The following is a 16546-nucleotide window of genomic DNA, read 5'->3' on the forward strand; positions in this document are numbered from 1 at the left end:
TGAGTGGGCCAGCCTGGAGCACACAGCCTTTTACTACTGCTGCTTATCAGCTGGCACAGAGAGAGAGACCAGATCAGCCCTCCAGTCACCCAGGCTTTCCGCACGCACGCAAACATGCAAACACACACACACACACACACACACACACACACACACACACACACACACACACACACACACACACACACACACACACCACACACACAAGAGAAAGAGCCAGTCGCAGGAAGAAAGGAGCGTGTGCACTCCCTTACTCATTCTCTCTCCCTCTCGCCCTCTCTTCAATCCAAAGGCCATTGATTATACTGCCCTCCTCATTTGCCCAGTCAGACCCTCTGCTGCTCCGGGTATTAACCAGGTCTGCCCCCGTCACCTCCCTCCCTCCCTCCCTCCCTCCCTCCCTCCCCCATCCAGGGCAGGTTAGCTCATCTGAGCAGTTCCCCCTTAGCTCCTCATATCCTCATTAAGAACACTGGCCTCTGTCAGACAGCACACACCCTATCAATCAGGAGAGGATGGACAGACATGACAAGAAAGAGGAGCGAGAGGGGAGAGAGAAAAAGTGGGAGAGAGAGAGAGAGAGAGAGAGAGAGAGGAGATGGAGAGAAATAGGAGCGATGAATAGAGAGAGGAGAAGGAGAGAGGGAGAGAGGGGGAAAAGAAAGGGAAGAGGGAAGAGAGAAAAGAAGAGAATGAACACAGTGAGAGGGGGAGAGCCAGGGAAACATCTGCGATAGAGTGATGGAGGGGGAACAAAAAGCCATGAGGTTAACCAACTCCCGTAACCCTCTTAAACGCCATCCCCGTGCCCCCTTCCCCCCGACAGCCCCGTGGAGGACTCACCCTTCCCAGCAGGCTCCACAGTGACCTTGTCGCTGATGTTCCCCCGTCCGGCGGTGGTGACGGCAGCGGCCCAGATGAGGTACTGCTGTCCGCGGTTCAGGTGGGTGACCCGGTAGAACAGCAGCTCGGGGTTGGCCTCGTACTCACTGGGGGCCTGGTTGGAGAAAACATCACAGTGTCCACTCCGGCGCTGATTTAGAATCTGTTTTAAACTTTACAGTCCTAATCAATAAGATTATATGGACAGATCCTAGATCAGCGCTCCTACTCTGAGATGTCCTACTCCGAGATGGATACAGGCCCTAGGCTCCACACGCTATGAGAACAATGGTGGACAATAATAGAATTAGCTATGCTACGCTACATTATTTTTCTGCCATCAAAATGCCACAGTGTGTATAGAGTGTAGAGTTGATGGGGAGGAGGGATGGGGGACTGATGGGTGAGTGAAGAGAGCATGGGGGGGCACAAAGACCCCCTCTGGAAAAGAGAGAGAGAGAGAGGGTAAAGGAAGTGAAGAGGAGACCGCGGGGAGGGCAGGCGGTTAGACGAGAGCGAGGGAGGAAGACAACGGAGGACAGAACAATCAGACAGCCAGAGATATCATTAACAATCAGACAGTCTAATGAGGGCTATCTCCTGCAGGCAGTAGCAGAGGAGAGCACACACACACACACACACACACACACACACACACACACACTGTGGCAGATATGACCTGGGGATGGATGCCAGGGCTCTGTATAATTGTAGTGTGTTTAAGCCAGCCGTGTGTCTGCTGTCTAGACACATCCTCATCACTGTCCAGACACACACATTCCGCGCCCCTTGCCCATCATACACCCCCCAGGTGCCCCAGCACCCAAGAAGTGCCCCCCCCCTCCCCACACCAAATGAGTCTGTGGCCCTCCAGCTGCCCAGCCTGTCACTGTGCTGCTCATCTTTACACAGACTAGAGAGAGAGAGAAAGAAAGAGAGAGAAAGAGAGAGAGAGCATATATCCATATTCATACAGTATCACAGTATGTTGTTGTGCAAAATGGTTTATTCTGGGCACATTTATTCACGTATTCATGTTGTTTTTCACTGTTTCTCACCTGAACGCAGCCCTGTGGAGATCTACTGGGGTGGCTGGCTTCATCGAAGCTTTCTTCTCTTCCCTCTGTTCCCTCTCTTTCTCCCTTCCCTCCCCTCTCTTTGTCTCCCCTGCCCCCTTTCCTCTCGCCATCTCCCCATCGTCTGTCCTCCCGCTCCCTCTATCTCTATTTCCTCCTTGTGTGCTCTCTCTTGTTCCTCTCTTTTCCTTCTTTCTTTTTTTGCCTCTCGGGCTTTTTTCTGGAGGGTGGAGGATGGATGGATGGTGGGAGGGGAGGGAGGAGTGTGTGACGGTGTAACGGATATTAAAATATCCCTCCGGCGCGGAGATAGCGCTGATCCGGGGAGCGATAGAGGGAGATAATGAAACGAGGAACAAAAGTACTCCCCGCGCGGCATGTCTGACCCAACCCCTCATCTCTCTCTCCAGTCGCACTCATTTACAAAGTAATCATCCCTCACACGGCATGGGGGGCCAGGAGAGAGATAGAGAGATAGAGGGATTTGTGAATGAGGGAAAGAGAGGAGTAGAGTGAGACCATGTGCATGTCTGAATGGGGTACATTCATTTGGTGTAAAGGATCACATAATATCTGTGTGTGTGCGGTTACGTGTGTGTATGTCTGTGTGAATATGCTGGAAGAGGTGTTTTATGCATGTATTTCAGGACTCGCAGTGTTGCTAGAAGAGAGAGAGGGAGAGAGAGAGCGAGAGAGAGAGACAGAGATAGAGTGTGAGTGTGAGTGTGAGTGTGTGTGTTTGCTGTCAGCTTGTTTCCTGCCCTCGTTGATGAACAGTTGAGGTTGTTCTGCCAACGTGATGAGACACAGATATGCAGATGAAGCAGAAGGGTGAGCTTACCCGCGCACACACTGCGGTATGTTTCACACACATCCTGCTGATACTGCAGCACCAAACCACATGCATGCATGCACATGAACGCACACACACACACAGGAACGCACACACACACACACACACACACACACACATGAACGCACGCGCACACACATGAACGCACGCGCACACACATGAACGCACGAACACACACACACACACAAAAATACTCACAGACAGACAGACACAAACACATTCAGAGGATACTGTATTATAATCCATGCCAAGGGATCCTCTAAGTGAGTGAGGACAAAACACCATTGACTTCATCCAACCCCTCTCTCAACTCACCGGTTGGCCTGATCCGGGGCTGGAGCAGTAGATGGTGTACTTGCGGATGATTCCATTGGGCTTGTGCGGGGGTAGCCAGGAAACCACCACACTGCTGGTGGAAGAGGGCACAGCTTTGATGCCAGCCGGGGGGCCAGGGTCTGAGTGACAGAGATAGAGGAGGAGAGAGAGACCATTACAGAGAGGATAGGACACGAGAGACATAAAGGACTGTGTCATCTGGACATCGTCATCAAGAACAATATTGTAACTGCATGCTCCTTCAAGGTGTGAAGTAGAATATTCCATTTATTGTAAAACAAAATTGAATGTTTGCTAAACATTCCTAATATTGAGTTGCATCCCCCTTTTTGCCCTCAGAACAGCCATGGACTCTACAAGGTGTTGAAAGTGTTCCACAGGGATGCTGGCCCATGTTGACTCCAATGCTTCCCACAGCTGTGTCAAGTTGTCTGGATGTCCTTTGGGGGGTGGACCATTCTTGGTAGACACGGGAAACTGTTGAGTGTGAAAAACCCAGCAGTAACCCCGTTTAAAGGCACTTCAATCTTTTGTCTTGCCCATTCACCGTCTGAATGGCACACATACAAAATCCATGTCTCAATTGTCTCAATGTTTGAGAATCCTTCTTTAACCTGTCTCCTCCCCTTCATCTACACAGATTGAAGTGGATTTAACAAGGGAGATCGATAAGGGATCATGGCTTTCACCTGGATTCACCGGGTCAGGTTGTCATGGAAAGAGCAAGTCTTAGGGAGGTGTTAAAGTGTACAGGCTGTTTGCAGCTTTGCTGGTCTCATTTGAAGAGGCTCAGAAGACTAAGAGAGGAGAGGAGACAGGAGAGAGCGAGAGAGAGAGAGAGAGATGGTGAGAGACAGAGAGAGAGATGGTGAGAGAGAGAAATGGTGAGAGACAGAGAGAGATGGTGAGAGAGAGAGAGAGAGATGGTGAGAGAGAGAGAGATGGTGTGTGAGAGACAGAGAGAGAGAGAGAGAGAGATGGTGAGAGAGAGAGAGAGAGATAGTGTGAGAGAGAGAGAGAGGTAGTGTGTGAGAGAGAGAGAGAGAGAGAGATGGTGAGAGAGATGGTGAGAGAGAGAGAGAGACAGAGAGACAGAGAGAGAGAGAGAGAGAGAGAGAGACAGAGAGAGAGAGAGAGAGAGAGAGAGAGAGAGAGAGGCAGAGAGAGAGAGACAGAGAGAGAGAGAGACAGAGAGAGGGAGAGAGAGACAGAGAGAGAGACAGAGAGAGAGATGGTGAGAGAGAGAGAGAGAGAGAGAGAGGGAGGTGTGGGGTGACACGAACATACACTACCGTTCAAAAGCTTGGGGTCACTTAGAAATGTCCTTGAAAAGAGAGAATTCTCTTGGACGTATGTGGAGAGGGTGCCCCTGGACACACTGTCAACCGACATCAGACGAGGAGGAACTAACACACACACACACACACACACACACACACACACACACACACACACACACACACAGAAACCCGAAGGCAGTCTGAAGAACACATACACAGAGAGAAAGCAGAGGGTAAGAGAAAGATAGAGAGAGCAGAGAGAGAGAGAGAGGAATGGAAGAAAGACCTCTGAAATAAGACTTCTGGGAATCCCTCCTCTCTTCAGTCCCTCCTTCCGTCTCCAAACCCCGGCCCCTACCCCTGTTTTGCCCCAGGGAGGAGAGGAGAGGCGGACGTAATCCACAGCCCACCAGTGTAAGCACAAAATGTATTCTCTCTAAACCACAAATAATTAATCTCTCTCCTTGTGCTGGGTGCTGAGCTGGTCACACACACACACACACGCACTCACGCACGCACACACGCACACACACACGCACACACACACACACACACACACACACACACACACACACACACACACACACACACACACACACATAGATGTACACACACACACACACCCTTGGACCCCCAAACACACACCCTTTGGCTTAGTTCTCATTAGTGCTGGTAATGGCACATCACAGCACAAAGAGGCATTTAATCAGCAACCTCAGCCTCCTAAACCTGACATCCATCCATCCATCCATCCCCCTCACATCTCACACATTAACCCTGGCTCCCACACCTTGTCTAGCATTAGGCCACACCCTCAACACATGTGCCTACATGCCTCTGTGTGTACAGTGCATTCGGAAAGTATTCAGACCCCTTGACCTTTTCCACATTTTGTTACAATACAGCCTTATTCTAAAATAGTTGTTTTCCTCATCAATCTACACACAGTACTCCAAAATCACAGTTTTTATTTTTTATTTTAGAAAATGTATATTTATATATATAAAAATAAAACTGAAATATTATATTTACATAAGTATTCAGACCCTTTGCTCAGTGCTTTGTTAAAGCACCTTCGGCAGCGATTGCATTATCGAGTCTTCTTGGGTATGATGCTACAAACTTGGAACACCTGTATTTGGGGCGTTTCTCCAATTATTCTCTGCAGATCCTCTCAAGCTCTGTCAGGTTGGATGGGGAGCGTCGCTGCACAGCTTTTTTTCAGGACTCTCCAGAGATGTTTGATCGGGTTCAAGTCCGGTCCACTCAAGGACATTCAGAGAATGTCCCGAAGCCACTCCTGCCTTGTCTTGGCTGTGTGCTTTGGGTCGTTGTCCCGTTGTAAGGTGAACCTTCACCCCAGCCTGAGGTCCTGAGTGCTCTGGAGCAGGTTTTCATCAAAGATCTCTCTGTACTTTGCTCCGTTCATCTTTCCCTTGAACCTGACTAGTCTCCCAGTCCCTGCCGCTGAAAAACATCCCCACAGCATGATGCTGCCACCACCATGCTTCACCGTAGGGATGGTGCCAGGTTTCCTCCAGATGTAACACTTGGCATTCAGGCCAAAGAGTTCCATCTTGGTTTCATCAGACCAGAGACCGTTGTTTCTCATGGTCTGAGTCCTTTAGGTGCCTTTTTGGCACACTCCAAGCGGGCTGTCATTTGCATTTTACTGAGGAGTGGCTTCCGTCTGGCCACTCTACCATAAAGTCCTGAATGGTGGATGGTCCTGAATGGTGGAGTGCTGGAGAGCTAATTGTCTTTCTGGATGGTTCTCCCATCTCCACAGAGGACCTCTGGATATTTGTCAGAGTGGTTCTTGGTCACCTCCCTGACCAAGGCCGTTCTCCCCCGATTGCTCGGTTTGACCAGGCGGCCAGCTCTAGTAAGAGTCTTGGTGGTTTCAAACTTCTTCCATTTCAGAATGATGTAGGCCACTGTGTTTTTGGGTACATTCAATGCTGAAGACATGTTTTGGTACCCTTCCCCAGATCTGTGCCTCGACACAATCCTGTCTCAGAGCTCTACGGATAATTCCTTCGACCTCATGGCTTGGTTTTTGCTCTGACATGCACTGTCAACTGTGGGACCTTATATAGACAGGTGTGTGCCTTTCCATATCATGTCCAATCAATTGAATTTACCACAGGTGGACTCCAATCAAGTTGTCGAAATATCTCGAGGATGATCAATGGAAACAGGATGCACCTGCGCTCAATTTCGAGTCTCATAGCAAAGGGTCTGAATACTTATTTAAATAAGGTATTTCAATGATCCATCTTTAATACATATGCAAACATTTCTAAAAACCTGTGAAAAGTCAAGAGGTCTGAACACTTTCCGAATGCACTGTATGTTGGTGTGTGTGTGTGTGTGTGTGTGTGTGGGGGGGGGGGTGTACTCACGGTCCTCACGGGTCTGGATGTACAGGACATTGCTCCTGACCCCGTCCCCAGCCTGGGTGTAGGCCAGCACCTGCACACTGTAGTTAGTGAACTTCTCCAGCCCTCTCAGCTCCACCTGCTCCCGGGTTGTCGTGATGTTCTGCATCTCTCCCCACTCTGACAGAGACAGAGGTAGCGGGATGGAGGGAGAGAGAGAGGGAGAGAGAGATGGAGGGGAAGAGGGCAATAGAATGAAAAGTGTATAGGGTTGGGCAAAAGGCCAAGGGAAAGGAAAGAGGACGAGCAGGAAGGAGTTGGACAATTGGGAAAGGACATGATCAAGTCCTCATGACTAGCTTTCCAAACAGAACCACAAGCACACCAACACACACACAAAGATACAGACGGGTAACTGAGCACGGCGCATGGCCCTTATTCAGTATCGCCGCATGTGGAGTTGCTTTGAGTTGGTTCAGGTTCGTGGTATGATTAGCTATTTTAGGGTTTCGTTGGCATTTTCTTTGAAAATATGTAGTAGGGATGGCAGGCTGGTGGTTGGGGTTGGTTTTAGGGATTCACTAAATAGCAAATGTTTTATTTAACCAGAAAATAATTTTTTTCTTTACAAGGAAGACCTGTCAATAAGGTCTGGCACATAAACCAGCCTAGGTATCAGTAGCGGTCAGAGGTCAGGGCTGAGGGTTGAAAGGGTAAAGGTCAAACCCTGAGGTCGACTCGTGGACTAATGGTGGAGGGGCCAGAGGTCAGATGTGAAAGGCGTAGCAGGGATAGTTACTCTGCGTGTGGCCTTGTGCCCGTGCGTGCGGGAGAGGGTATGTCGGACCCCCACAGCACCCACCTCCGTCGGGGAAGAGGGACCAGAAGACCACCCGGTAGCCCTTCAGCACGCCGTGCAGCGTCAGACGCGGGGGCTCTGCCCACGTGATTACCGCCTCGTCTGATGTCACCGAGATGGCCCGCACGTTCTGGGGCGGCTGGCTGGGCACTGGAAAAGGGAGGGAGGGGAAGAGATTATTATCAGAACCCATCAAAATACTACATGTCAAACACGACAGCTAGGGACAATTTCCAATAGCCAAGTCCTGGGCTTAACCAGTTAGAGCTCTAGGGGCGCTATTTCATTTTTGGATAAAAAACGTTCCCGTTTTAAGTGCGATATTTTGTCACGAAAAGATGCTCGACTATGCATATTCTTGACAGTTTTGGAAAGAAAACACTCTGAAGTTTCAGAATCTGCAAAGATTTTGTCTGTAAGTGCCCCAGAACTCATTCTACAGGCGAAACCAAGATGATGCATCACCCAGGAATTAGCAGAATTTCTGAAGCTCTGTTTTCCATTCTCTCCTTATATGGCTGTGATTGCGCAACGAATGAGCCTACACTTTCTGTCGTTCGCCCAAGGTCTTAGCAGCATTGTGACGTATTTGTAGGCATATCATTGGAAGATTGACCATAAGAGACTACATTTTCCAAGTGTCCGCCTGGTGTCCTGCGTCGAATTCGGTGCGCAATTGCCAGCTGCTTCTACTTTACCATTTGATTCAGGGGAGAAAGCATGTGTCCAAGAACGATGTATCAATGAAGAGATATGTGAAAAACACCTTGATGATTGATTCTAAACAACGTTTGCCATGTTTTCAGTCGATATTATGGAGTTAATTTGGAAAAAAGTTTGCGTTTTGAGGACTGAATTTATGGATTTTTTTTGGTAGCCAAATGTGATGTATAAAACGGAGCTATTTCTAATACACAAGGAATCTTTTTGGAAAAACTGAGCATCTGCTATCTAACTGAGAGTATCCTCATTGAAAACATCAGAAGTTCTTCAAAGGTAAATGATTTTATTTGAAGGCTTTTATGTTTTTGTTAATGTTGCGTGCTGGATGCTAACGCTAATGCTAACGCTAAATGCTAACGCGAAATGCTAACTCTAGCTAGCTACTTTTACACAAATTATTGTTTTCCTATGGTTGAGAAGCATATTTTGAAAATCTGAGATGACAGTGTTGTTTACAAAAGGCTAAGCTTGAGAGATGGCATATTTATTTCATTTCATTTGCGATTTTCATAAATAGTTAACGTTGTGTTATGCTAATGAGCTTGCTGATAGATTTACACAATCCTGGATACAGGGGTTTTTTCATAGCTAAACGTGACGCAGAAAACGGAGCGATTTGTCCTAAACAAATAATCTTTCAGGAAAAACTGAACATTTGCTATCTGAGAGTCTCCTCATTGAAAACATCTGAAGTTCTTCAAAGGTAAATGATTTTTTTGAATGCTTTTCTGTTTTTTTGTGTAAATGTTGCCAGCTGAATGCTAATGCTAAATGCTACGTTAGCCATCAATACTGTTACACAAATGCTTGTTTTGCAATGGTTGAGAAGCATATTTTGAAAATATGAGATGACAGTGTTGTTAACAAAAGGCTAAGCTTGAGAGCTAGCATATTTATTTCATTTCATTTGCGATTTTCATGAATAGTTAACGTTGCGTTATGGTAATGAGCTTGAGTCTGTATTCACGAACCCGGATCCGGGATGGGGAGATCAGAAAGGTTAACAGCAAGCTTAATGAAGAATCCCAAATGACAGCGCTTTTTAAAATAGGACTAGGCTTAGTCTGTGTCTAGGAAATCGCCCCCCCCGCCACCCCCCCCCCCCCCCCCCCCGGGAAGTTTACGATCCTTAAAACACTGAGTAGTAAAACCCAAGACATGTAAAAACACAACTCAAACCCTCAATGAGCCTAAATGTCTAACCTGACATCAGACGTGAGGGATGACTCTAAATAAATAAATGTCCTCTCTGATGTGGAGATGTTGGCGTAAAACGGCTCCTCTGTCTCACTTCTCCCAGGTGCCCCTTCTATCTATCAGCTGCCCTTGGCTCACTGACCAACGGGCTTTCACTAGGCGAACAACGCCACCATTGAGGATGAACAGATCTGGACTTGTGAGAGAAAGAGGGGAACAGGACGCGTGGGTGAAGGCCGACTGAACGGAAAGAGAGAGAGAGCGAGAGAGAGAGAGAGAGAGAGAGAGAGAGAGAGAGAGAGAGAGAGAGAGAGGGAGAGAAATGAAAGAGGGAGAGTTGGCCTGCAACGATAGGGAAGCCGCAGCTGGTGTGGGGAGAGAGGGAGTGGCGGAGGAGGAAATGGGGTTAGGAAGGGAGAGAGGGAGGGAGAGGAGACATGAGAGGTTTGTGTTATCAGGTCTGAGGGTCCATCTCCGCTCTCAACCCCCAGTGGACTGAACTCCAACAGCCAGCAAGACGTTAACGATCCAGGGCCTGACACAATCATAACCTACTCCTTACCACTCACCTTGAATACAATACACACAAAGGGGAAGGAGGGGAGAGGGTAAGGGGGGGGGGGGTTGATACGAGAGTAGAATAGAGTAGAAACAGGAGAACATGGAAACAGACAAGAGGGGAGGAGAGAATGGAGTGAAAGAGTGGGTGGGAGAGAGAGATGTGAGGCAGCTTGAGAGGGAGTCGTGGCAGAGAGACAAATGAAAGGTGTCTTTTGGAGCGAGAGAGAGAGAGAGAGAGAGTGCAGAGCAGAGCAGAGCAGAGGTCAGGATCAGAGCTCCTGCATTTTTCAGCATTTTCTTTAAAAAAGATAGATTAGGAGTTAGATAAACTTTGATTTTTTTGTCAGGAACACATACTGGATTCTACCCTCTACAACATAACCCCTACTTCAAATCAAAACTTAAAACCTACAACCTGATTTTGGACGGAATTACGGAATCACCTGGAAAGTTCACAACTACCAAGGATTTATTACCTTATACAGCAAATTCTCTGGAAAACAACAGAAACCTGAAAACACCATCCAACCTGGAACTGAGTGAGTAATGTTTAGTCTGAAACTATATTTTATTTCCAAAAGCTAAGAAGAAAAATACACAACATTACTTTATAAGGACTGAATTCTGGAAACTCAGAATACTTGATAACGAGGACTCTGAGTCAAGTAATATAAATATCTATAAATCCGGAACAGTAATGGTACAGAGTAACCACAAACAGTTTCAGCTGGACTTTCACCTAATCAAAGAATTAGCCCAGCAGGAGAAGCTCTCCCTTGATAAAGATACCCCCACACCGAGCGGGTCAGACCAGACCTCTTCATTATGTAACCCCACAGATGAGCAACCCCCAGCGGAGAGTCAACCTCCCAGCACAGATTACCACTCCCTCATTGAAATGAAGGACAAATTCACCCAGCTGGAGGTAAGGCAGGTGGAGCTGGAACAGCAGGTGATTACACTTCAGTCAGCACAGACCCAGACAACAGTCCAGCACAACAACAGCCCCTTAACCAGACCCGGAGAGCTGGAGGTGGACAGAGACATATCTGCACTTTGGACAGGGGTGAGACAAATACAACAGGAGAAAGAGGAGCAGAACAGAGCACTAGAGGAGAGTATCAGACAGCTGGTGGAGGAGAGGTTGAGGGGGATAGAGGAGAGGGTGAGGGGGATGGAGTAGAAGTTGAGGGGGACGGCGTGTGACAGAGAACAACCCACTAGAGAGGTGGCCACCCCCACAGAGAAGCCAGCAGAACAGCCCACCTCAGCACCCAACAAAAGTCTCGACACCACAGCAGAACAGTCCACACCAGACCCTGACCATAGAGTCGACACCACAGCAGAACAGTCCACACCAGACCCTGACCATAGAGTCGACATCACAGCAGAACAGACAAATGAAGAACCCCAAGCCCAGAGGCTCTCACCCCCTCTGAGCACCCCCCCCTGTCAGCCACCCTGATGGCCCTTCTGACAACCCCCCCACACCCACTGAGGACAAACACAAGACACAGATTGTACTACTTATGGACTCAAATGGGAAATATATAGAAGAAAAAAAACTTTTTCCCAAACACAGTGTGTCTAAACTCTGGTGTGCAAACACCCAGCGCGCCCTAGACCTTCTGTCTGAGGCCAAACTAGGCTCACCCAGCCACATAATAATACACACAGGCACAAACGACCTGAGAGCACAGCAGGAAAGAGTGGCCACAGCACTGAAGGGAGTGATTGAAAAGGCTTCTTCTACTTTCCCCAACGCACAAGTGGTTATCTCCACCCTGCTACCACGAAAAGACTTCCACCCTGCCACAATACAGCGGGTAAACGCAAGTATTTCCCGTGACTGTGCCTCAAAACCAAACGTTTTCCTGGCCCACCACTCCACCCTGGACTTGAACAGCCTCTATGACCAGGTCCACCTGTACAAGGCAGCAGTGCCCACCTTTGCCCGAACTCTAAAGGACATCCCTCTCAAACGTATCCCCAACACTTCACACAGGAGCAACAGATCAATAGACACCCCACCCAGACCAGCGAGACACCCTCCCAGATCTGCAGGACCCCCCCCTGGACCTACACATAGAGGACCCACGCCAAGAGGAATTACATCCAGACCACAGTACACCCAGACACATCCACACCCCCACCCCAACCAATCAACACCCCCCCACGTCAACCATGCCCACACCCCATTTAGGCCCCCTCAGATCAGACCTATGCCACTCCTGCCCACCCCATGCACCCCACCCCCGCAAAGAGGGCCTCAACATGGAAGCCACACATACGCCCAGGTAGTGAGCGAGCAAACAGTCCCAACCCCCACTCTCACACTCGCCCAAGCCAATGGCATGTACCAGATGCTCAGCAGGCTCTGCTCACACTTACTGGCCTGAGGCCAAACCACGACCAACAACATTGGACACTCTATGGAACAAAAAGCCTTCACTATATTATCCTGGAATATCCAAGGCCTGAGGTCATCTGCCTTTGGCCTAAAGAGCAGAAACCCGGACTTCACCAAAGAAATCGGCAATACAGACATTGTCATCCTGCAAGAAACCTGGTATAGAGGAGACGGACCCACTGGTTGCCCTCTAGGTTACAGAGAGCTGGTAGTCCCATCCACCAAACTACCAGGTGTGAAACTCAGGGACTCAGGGGCTATGCTAATTTGGTATAGAGCAGACCTAACTCACTCCATTAAATTAATCAAAACAGGAACATTCTACATTTGGCTAGAAATTCAAAAGGAAATTATCCTAACAGAGAAAAATGTCCTCCTGTGTGCTACCTATATCCCCCCACTAGAATCCCCATATTTTAATGAAGACAGCTTATCCATCCTGGAGGGGGAAATCAATCATTTCCAGGCCCAGGGACATGTACTAGTCTGTGGCGACCTAAATGCCAGAACCGGACAAGAACCTGACACCCTCAGCACACAGGGGGACAAACACCTGCCTGGAGGTGACAGCATTCCCTCCCACATATGCCCCCCTAGGCACAACTATGACAACATAACCAACAAAAACGGGTCACAACTCCTGCAGCTCTGTCGCACGCTGGGTATGTACATAGTCAACGGTAGGCTTCGAGGGGACTCCTATGGTAGGTACACCTATAGCTCATCTCTTGGCAGTAGTACTGTAGACTACTTTATCACTGACCTCAACCCAGAGTCTCTCAGAGCGTTCACAGTCAGCCCACTGACACCCCTATCAGACCACAGCAAAATCTTAAACAGAGCAATACTCAATCATGAGGCATCAAAGCCAAAGGAACTGAGTAACATTAAGAAATGCTATAGATGGAAGGAATGCAGTTTGGAAACCTACCAAAAAACAATTAGGCAACAACAAATTCAATCCCTTTTAGACAATTTCCTGGGTAAAACGTTCCACTGTAATAGTGAAGGTGTAAACTTGGCAGTAGAAAATCTTAACAGTATATTTGACCTCTCAGCTTCCCTATCAAATCTAAAAATCTCAAATAGAAAACCGAAGAAAATTAACAATAATGACAAATGGTTTGATGAAGAATGCAAAAATCTAAGAAAGAAATTGAGAAACCTGTCCAACCAAAAACATAGAGACCCGGAAAACCTGAGTCCACGCCTTCACTATGGTGAATCACTAAAACAATACAGAAATACACTACGGAAAAAGAAGGAACAGCATGTCAGAAATCAGCTCAATGCAATTGAAGAATCCATAGACTCTAACCACTTCTGGGAAAATTGGAAAACACTAAACAAACAACAACACGAAGAATTATCTATCCAAAATGGAGATGTATGGGTAAACCACTTCTCCAATCTTTTTGGCTCTATAACAAAGAATAAAGAGCAAAAACATATACATGATCAAATGCAGATCTTAGAATCAACTATTAAAGACTACCAGAACCCACTGGATTCTCCAATTACATTGAATGAGTTACAGGACAAAATAAAAACCCTCCAACCCAAAAAGGCCTGTGGTGTTGATGGTATCCTCAATGAAATGATCAAATATACAGACAACAAATTCCAATTGGCTATACTAAAACTCTTTAACATCATACTTAGCTCTGGCATCTTCCCCAATATTTGGAACCAAGGACTGATCACCCCAATCCACAAAAGTGGAGACAAATTTGACCCCAATAACTACCGTGGAATATGTGTCAACAGTAACCTTGGGAAAATCCTCTGCATTATTATTAACAGCAGACTCGTACATTTCCTCAATGAAAACAATGTACTGAGCAAATGTCAAATTGGCTTTTTACCAAATTACCGTACAACAGACCATGTATTCACCCTGCACACCCTAATTGACAACCAAACAAACCAAAACAAAGGCAAAGTCTTCTCATGCTTTGTTGATTTCAAAAAAGCCATTGACTCAATCTGGCATGAGGGTCTGCTATACAAACTGATGGAAAGTGGTGTTGGGGGTAAAACATACGACATTATAAAATCCATGTACACAAACAACAAGTGTGCGGTTAAAATTGGCAAAAAACACACACATTTCTTCACACAGGGTCGTGGGGTTAGACAGGGATGCAGCTTAAGCCCCACCCTTTTCAACATATATATCAATGAATTGGCGCGGGCACTAGAAAAGTCTGCAGCACCCGGCCTCCCCCTGCTAGAATCCGAAGTCAAATGTCTGCTGTTTGCCGATGATCTGGTGCTTCTGTCACCAACCAAGGAGGGCCTACAGCAGCACCTAGATCTTATGCACAGATTCTGTCAGACCTGGGCCCTGACAGTAAATCTCAGACCAAAATAATGGTGTTCCAAAAAAGGTCCAGTCACCAGGACCACAAATACAAATTCCATCTAGACACTGTTGCCCTAGAGCACACAAAAAACTATACATACCTTGGCCTAAACATCAGCGCCACAGGTAACTTCCACAAAGCTGTGAACGATCTAAGAGACAAGGCAAGAAGGGCATTCTATGCCATCAAAAGAAACATAAATTTCAACATACCAATTAGGATTTGGCTAAAAATACTTGAATCAGTCATAGAGCCCATTGCCCTTTATGGTTGTGAGGTCTGGGGTCCGCTCACCAACCAAGACTTCACAAAATGGGACAAACACCAAATTGAGACTCTGCACGCAGAATTCTGCAAAAATATCCTCCGTGTACAACGTAGAACACCAAATAATGCATGCAGAGCAGAATTAGGCCGATACCCACTAATTATCAAAATCCAGAAAAGAGCCGTTAAATTCTACAACCACCTAAAAGGAAGCGATTCACAAACCTTCCATAACAAAGCCATCACCTACAGAGAGATGAACCTGGAGAAGAGTCCCCTAAGCAAGCTGGTCCTGGGGCTCTGTTCACAAACACAAACACACCCTACAGAGCCCCAGGACAACAGCACAATTAGACTCAACCAAATCATGAGAAAACAAAAAGATAATTACTTAACACATTGGAAAGAATTAGCAAAAAAACAGAGCAAACTAGAATGCTATTTGGCCCTACACAGAGAGTACACAGCGGCAGAATACCTGACCACTGTGACTGACCCAAAATTAAGGAAAGCTTTGACTATGTACAGACTCAGTGAGCATAGCCTTGCTATTGAGAAAGGCCGCCGTAGGCAGACATGGCTCTCAAGAGAAGACAGGCTATGTGCTCACTGCCCACAAAATTAGGTGGAAACTGAGCTGCACTTCCTAACCTCCTGCCCAATGTATGACCATATTAGAGAGACATATTTCCCTCAGATTACACAGATCCACAAAGAATTCGAAAACAAATCCAATTTTGAAAAACTCCCATATCTACTGGGTGAAATTCCACAGTGTGCCATCACAGCAGCAAGATTTGTGACCTGTTGCCACGAGAAAAGGGCAACCAGTGAAGAACACACACCATTGTAAATACAACCCATATTTATGCTTATTTATTTTATCTTGTGTCCTTTAACCATTTGTACATTGTTAAAACACTGTATATATATATAATATGACATTTGTAATGTCTTTACTGTTTTGAAACCTCTGTATGTGTAATGTTTACTGTTAATTTTAGTTGTTTTTCACTTTATATATTCACTTTGTACGTTGTCTACCTCACTTGCTTTGGCAATGTTAACACATGTTTCCCATGCCAATAAAGCCCTTGAATTGAATTGAATTGAATTGAATTGAGAGAGAGAGAGAGAGAGAGAGAGAGAGAGAGAGAGAGAGAGAGAGAGAGAGAGAGAGAGAGAGCGAGAGAGAGAGAGAGAGAGAGAGAGAGAGAGAGAGAGAGAGAGAGAGAGAGAGAGAGAGGGAGAGAGAGAGAGAGAGACAGAGAGAGATAGGGGAGGAGGAGAGCAGGGTATGCGGGCATAGGAGGAGAGGAAGGGAGTTGAAAGAGGGAGCGAGGGAAGGGAAAAAG

At 47.0% G+C, this 16546-nt stretch overlaps 1 protein-coding gene across 5 annotated transcripts in view; it reads right to left on the reverse strand.

Annotated features, from left to right (window-relative positions):
• LOC110503487 (Down syndrome cell adhesion molecule-like protein 1 homolog) overlaps positions 1-16546 on the reverse strand; it is a 296025-nt gene that overhangs the window by 63148 nt on the left and 216331 nt on the right. For 4 of the 5 annotated variants that reach the window (XM_036961298.1, XM_036961296.1, XM_036961297.1 and 1 more), the window contains exons 19-22: positions 7671-7817; positions 6833-6988; positions 3127-3266; positions 844-997 (exon numbers count right to left, since the gene is read on the reverse strand). In XM_036961298.1, coding sequence (XP_036817193.1) covers positions 844-997; positions 3127-3266; positions 6833-6988; positions 7671-7817 — 597 coding nt within the window. Of the gene's footprint in view, positions 1-412; positions 499-843; positions 998-3126; positions 3267-6832; positions 6989-7670; positions 7818-16546 lie in introns of those variants that run through there. The other variant, XM_036961299.1, reaches the window with a different exon arrangement.

Source organism: Oncorhynchus mykiss, chromosome 24, assembly GCF_013265735.2.
Source record: "Oncorhynchus mykiss isolate Arlee chromosome 24, USDA_OmykA_1.1, whole genome shotgun sequence".
In the NCBI taxonomy this organism is placed as follows: domain Eukaryota; kingdom Metazoa; phylum Chordata; class Actinopteri; order Salmoniformes; family Salmonidae; genus Oncorhynchus; species Oncorhynchus mykiss.